This window comes from Bison bison, unplaced genomic scaffold (assembly GCF_000754665.1).
Source record: "Bison bison bison isolate TAMUID 2011002044 unplaced genomic scaffold, Bison_UMD1.0 scf7180017864472, whole genome shotgun sequence".
Lineage (NCBI taxonomy): Eukaryota > Metazoa > Chordata > Mammalia > Artiodactyla > Bovidae > Bison > Bison bison.
Window position 1 is genome coordinate 1,091,202 of NW_011495033.1, and position 6,000 is coordinate 1,097,201.

The window sequence follows — 6,000 nt, forward strand, 5'->3', positions numbered from 1 at the left end:
TGTCTCCTGCATTGGCAGTTGGATTCTTTACAGCTGAGCCACCCTCTTAAAACATTAAATCTTTTAATTTTCAAACTCTTTTAAAATGAATGAAATTCCATAAGCTATGGCTGATTGCTCTTTCTGCCATTATTTTATTATGAAATAGTTAAAGGTTGCCACAATTTGCAATTTCATCCCCTTCTGGAAAAAAAAACAAAAACAGAGGAAACCTATTTTATGCATGGTAACCCTGAAGTTCACATATGAGTAACTCAAGAGCCCATAACAACCTCTTATACTCCTTTCTAAGTCCCTTCTAAATGTATTCTATGAAATAACTCACTTGGATTGGTACGGGGTGAGGCTGGCAATGGGTACCACTTTGGCCTGTGTTCCCCCAGAGCTGTTCACTTGGCTGGTACCACCAGCTTTTCCAAATGTCTTTGAGGCACCAAAAGCCTTAGATGCAGTGGAAGCTTTAAAATCAAATACAAAGAAGGACAATCATTATTTTATTTAAATTTTATGGTAAGTTTTGTAAGAACTCTTAATCTACTAGTGACATCATATAAAATGAGAAGCCTAGTTTTTCCTTTTAAATAATCAAGAGATCTGGAAATCAAACACAGACTGAAACGGGAGACTAGAGTGAGGTCTAAAATGAAGGCTGGGTGTACAGATGTTCAGGACTGTATCTGCTGACTTACATCCTGAGGTTGAGATAATTAGGGTAATGAATCCAGACTCTGCTATTTCAGAGATGAATCTTTAAACTTTTCTATCAGTAGGCAAGATAATAGGTTGGAGAAAGAAAATAACCTTGACTGAGAAGTGAAGACAAGCCACTGGTTGCCTAAGAGAAAGAGCAAGAAGGAAAGACTGGGAATTAAGGGACACAGTGGGTGAACCATCTGAGGTGAAGAGTACCTATTACAAACAAATCTCCTCAAAACACCCCCAGAAAACTCCCAGCTCTCAACTGGTCTTACAGGAACAGATCATCTAGAATGAAGTTTATGGGATTGGGTTTAATTGGGAGCAAAGGCCAAGGAATCAGTCTTTCATTTAAGATGAACAGGGGTGGGGGGGACTGGCTATCACGGCCCCTTCTTGCCTCCTTTTCCTCCAAGCCTATGCAGCTGCCTTGCACTTGGGAAGAATATGTCATTATATAACACCTATAAGCAGATGAATGCCTTTATATGCACGCTGTTTCTATTAAGATTCAACCTCCAAGTTCAGAAGCAATAATTTAGTCCAATGATTTCATATCTTCTATACCAAAATATTTCTTCAACATGGCATCCGGGTAGAAATGTGTATCTTCCATATTCAGAATTTATTTACTGAGTTTCCACAGCAAGCACCACACTATTCTGGGTACTTGTAGCATTCGGTAAAAAAATAGACATAAACTGTCCCAGATCTTAAAATTTTCTAACTCGGGAGTCAAGAGACGACTCACACACACAGCAGTAACAATTACCTCAAGGTAAGTCGAGGAAGCACAGGCTCTCTGTAGAACATCTTATGTGTACGTGCAGAATATCGATCTGGTATACAATACACAATTATAAAAACACATACACATCCAGTCTGCATGCTGGCCATTCCCCCTCAATACACTTCCAGTCCTTTTCCTTTCGGCATCCAGTTACATGTTTAGAGACCGTTAACTGATTTTTTTTTTAAATGGATCTCAATATAAGCCAAAGACAGACACAAGGATAAATCTGTCAGGGGTCAGAGAGTGGGGAGAAGAATAACATACTATTTGTATTTCAGCCTAAGAAAGTGAATATTTTGGGGGTACTTACCATTTTAGATAAATCTATTTCCTCGTCTCCCTCCAACAGTACATAATTTGACAGCTATATATAAATAGATCCACTTGTAAAAGGAGATGGCTAGAAGATAGCTATTACAAGGCAGATAAAAACATCAAAGACTAGTGGGGAAAAAGACATACCTCCTGAAAGTTTCACAGAAATGCTAGTGATGTCTTAACCCTGCTTTTTTTTTTTAGAACCTTAGCACTGAGGAATAGAAACTCATCATTGAGGGGAGGGGAAGGGAGGAAGTGTGTGTGAAGCTGTGACAGAAAAAAAAAACTCTAAAAATAAATTCCAACCAAATTCTACAAATCATAATTTTCATTGGTGACATCCCACACGAAGAGGTTCCTAAAGGAGAGGCCAGAGAGTAAACAAAGTGATTCCATTATAGTCTCTCAGGACCTGCTGAAGAGAAAGTCAGAAAGAAGAAACTATTTCTCATCCACGAGACAGAAGCAAGACCTATGACCAACATAAATGATACTGTCTTCAAGCTAAGATAAATACTCCCAAGAGCCCCAAACGGGAAACCTGGAGCAAGACAAACCAAATAAGTAAGTGGATCCTGGAGAGTTAAAAGGCGAGAATTTAAAAGTTATGTAATTCACATAGTCAAGAGGACGTTAAGTGAGAAACTACCAGATAAATTATTAACAGAGAATAGTGTATCATTTTGATTTTTTTTTAAAGAAAAGCATATTAAGTATCTTTCAAAGACTGTCTTTAATCATTTTTTTCAATCACACACTTTACAATGAAAATTGGAATTACTCTTTGCAAGAAGCAACTATCATGTGCAGCATTGTGAAAACTCCCTTTAGTCCCAGATTAAATTTCAAATCATCACTCAAAAGCCTGCCGCACACAATCAGCACGCGTTCTTGGGTGTCAGCCTTACCCATTCCTGGGCTCCCATTCTGTTGCTGGGGCCTGCTGGTTGGTGGACTGGCTGCTGAGACAGGAGGAGGAACTACTGGCTGCTGTCCGTGTCCTGATGATCAAAAGGGAAAGACCATTTTAGTGCCAATAATTTGGATTAAGAGATTTAAACTTAAGCAGAAGAAATATTCTGAGAAAGTGTAAATTTGTGATTTTTGTCAAAGACTCTCCTGGGTCAGAATTCATGCTGGGGCACTTGATTGCATGCAGCGAATGCAGCGAAAGTGCTGGGGGTTCACTTTTGTTTTCATTACCTAAAAGGTTGGCTCCATTTACCTTTCACCTGCTTATAATTGATGGCTTTCAGTTTTAATGAGGTTCTCCCCTAAAGCCTTGCCCATTTCTCCTGCGTGAACCTGAAGTAAAGTCACTGGGCTGAATCGGTGACATTACCAATATTTCCATAGCAACAAATCGATGTTATCAACAGAACTGTGTTCACGGCAGGATCTATCAGAAGAAAAAGCTGGGTGGTAACAAAAACCTAAAAGCAGTTCAATTGTCTCTGAAGTGCTCCTGCTTCAAAGGGAAAGAAGACATTCAGAAAGGATTCTACCCTTTCCCTTCCAAACAAAGCAACCTTATTTTGCAACTGACAGTTGGTGGAAAATAAGAGTTGAAAGTGCCTTAGGTACCGTGAAGCTCGAGTGAACTGTCACAGCAGGAGAGATGAGGATGGAGTTCAGAAGCAGGTGTGTCAGGGAGACGGAGATTAAAAGGAAAAAGGAGGGAAACAAACATGTCTCTCAAACAGGAAATAAAAAAGGCCATGCCATCAGAGTATTTATTTGGCCCTCATCCTTTCTACAAATGTTGATGAAACTGAAGAATATTAAAATACGCTAATTAAAAAAAAATTTATGGAATTTGATGTGGCCTTTGTGAGTGGCACTAAAAGCAGAAGTTAAACCTAATCTGGGCTGATCACCAAGAGTGCTTGCGGCACACAAGCGCAGCTCAAAACATTTCCTAGAGAGCCGTAAGAACAGACACGCGGCGAGCACCCCTGGAATAGCTCCCTGCCTGCCGCCTTGCCTCTGCTTCTTCCATCCCTGGGTTTGTTCCCCACTGGTTTTCCGAGGCCTTAATGCAAATGGGCACACTGCGCACTGATTTTACTTCCTTTTGCTCATATCACTCCTAACTGGTACCACTAAATGAGAGTTAACTGCGCCATTAGAGTAAAACAAATTTAGCATCAAATTAAAAGGGTTAAACAGAACTCTTTAGTTCTTCCTATGGAGAGAATTGAGAGGCCTTATTTACATAGAAAAAAGAGCCAAGATTATCGACAATGAATTTTTGTGTCTGCTTTTCAGCTTTTCCATTACCTCTAAACTTCCAGTGTCACAAGAGATTGCACGGGAGAACTGTTCTCCTTTGACAGTGTGTCTTACGAAGGAACATTCTGAAATTCTACAGTGAACTTTCCTTTAAATTAGTAGGGAAAAGATGAATTGCTCCACAAACAGTACTGAGTCCAAATAACTGGGAAGAAATTAATCTGCATTTTTACCTGCTTCAGGAAATTTTATTCAAACGAACCAAATAATTTAAACAGTTAAAGATGGAACCATGAAGATACACCAGCCCTTCTGTATTCCACCCTAGTCCCCCCAGTGCTCCCACAGCCTCAAACACATCAACGCTCCCAAGTCCCTTCCTCGCCACCGTGCCTGCTTCTCCAAGCATCTTGCTAAATAGGACCTGGTCAGAGGATCTTGCCAATCTCTTATGTTAATTTCTATCAAAATGTAACTAACTTTTATGCCTACTGTAGTAGAATGGTGGTTACCAGGGACTGGTGGGAGTGGGGAGTGATTGTTTAATGGGTACAGTGTTTCAGTTTGGGATGATGGAAGAGTTCTGGAGGTGGATAGAAGTGGTGGCTGCACAAATGTGACTGGACTGAATGTCATTAATGATACACTTAAAAATGACTAAGATGTAGATTTTATGTTATGTGTATTTTACCACAATTTTTTTAAAATGTAACTTATCTATTTACCTGTTGTGAGATCAGTATTTTAAAACATTTTAACATATGGGTTAAAATTAATGTTAAAATTTCTTTTTAGTAGTATATAATAGCATAGTTTTATAACCATTGGATTCTTAGAGTCAATGAACTTTAGTATATTTTAATAAGACTCCAATTAGGCCCTGTGATAGACAAGTTCATAATAGCTACAATTTTTTGAATGCTTACTTAATGCACCAGGTACAAGGTTAAGTGCGTTATTCCACTTACTCTTAAGCCCTCTATATAACAGTACTATTGCACCCAATTAACAGATGAGAAAAGTGGGTTTAAGTGGTCAAGTAACTTGCCCAGAGTCACACAGCTAGGAAGAGGCAGAACCCTGTCCTGAACCCAGGTCTGTGTGACTAGATCTAATCAACTTCACTACCATCCAGTTAATTTTTAACCCTAAACAATCAATTCTGGCAGGCAGAAATATAATTATAAAGAACATAACTAATAACTACAATATCCAGTAGTTACAAAAAGCCACTAATAGTAAAATAACAGCTGAGAAAAATCAGACAACAGACAATAGAGTATACAGATTAACAAAAACCTCAGATTCTACCAGTAATTACTTTCTTAACAATAACCACAAATAATATAAGGAAGAGTCAATCCAATAAATACAATTTCTTGTTGATAGAAAATAAACAGAGTCAGGCTGGAAAAAAATTCCAACTAGTATCTTTCAGTAATGAGTGACACTAATAACTAAGCAACATATTAAGAAATTTAAGTCTTAAGTAAGATATTATGGTTAGAAACAGTGCAGGTACATAAGACTAATATACATACTGATTTAAAAAAATACATAATGGTAAATACGGGATATGTAAAATCATCCAACCCAATATTGAATGAAACATGAGCTGTGTTTGAATTTTACTTCTCGTGCTTTAAAAATTCTCTAAGCATCTTCACTCTTTACTTAATGTGGTACTAGTACCATGAGACGATTTCAGTGCACCTTTTGGAATTCCTCTGCCTAATTCTGGACTGGGTCTCATGAGTTAATTTTACTGGTCACCTGACATGTTACAAGTCTGGGTTAGGTGCTGGGAGGATACAAATCTAACTTTAGTTCTCTACTCACTAATAATAGTCTCTTTGCTTTCCAATAAACAATTAGAAACCATTTCTGTGAAATACACCCATAAGGTAGTAGTCACTGTAACAAAGCTATTTCATGATGGCCCAAGTAACAATGTGTTATTG

The 6,000-nt window shown here is 38.2% G+C and overlaps 1 protein-coding gene across 1 annotated transcript in view; it reads right to left on the reverse strand.

The window, feature by feature from the left end:
• RPA1 (replication protein A1, 70kDa) overlaps positions 1 to 6,000 on the reverse strand; it is a 47,588-nt gene that overhangs the window by 17,924 nt on the left and 23,664 nt on the right. The window contains exons 6-7 of the mRNA XM_010861327.1: positions 2,716 to 2,808; positions 326 to 458 (exon numbers count right to left, since the gene is read on the reverse strand). Of these exons, the coding sequence (XP_010859629.1) occupies positions 326 to 458; positions 2,716 to 2,808 (226 nt within the window). The remainder of the gene's footprint in view (positions 1 to 325; positions 459 to 2,715; positions 2,809 to 6,000) is intronic.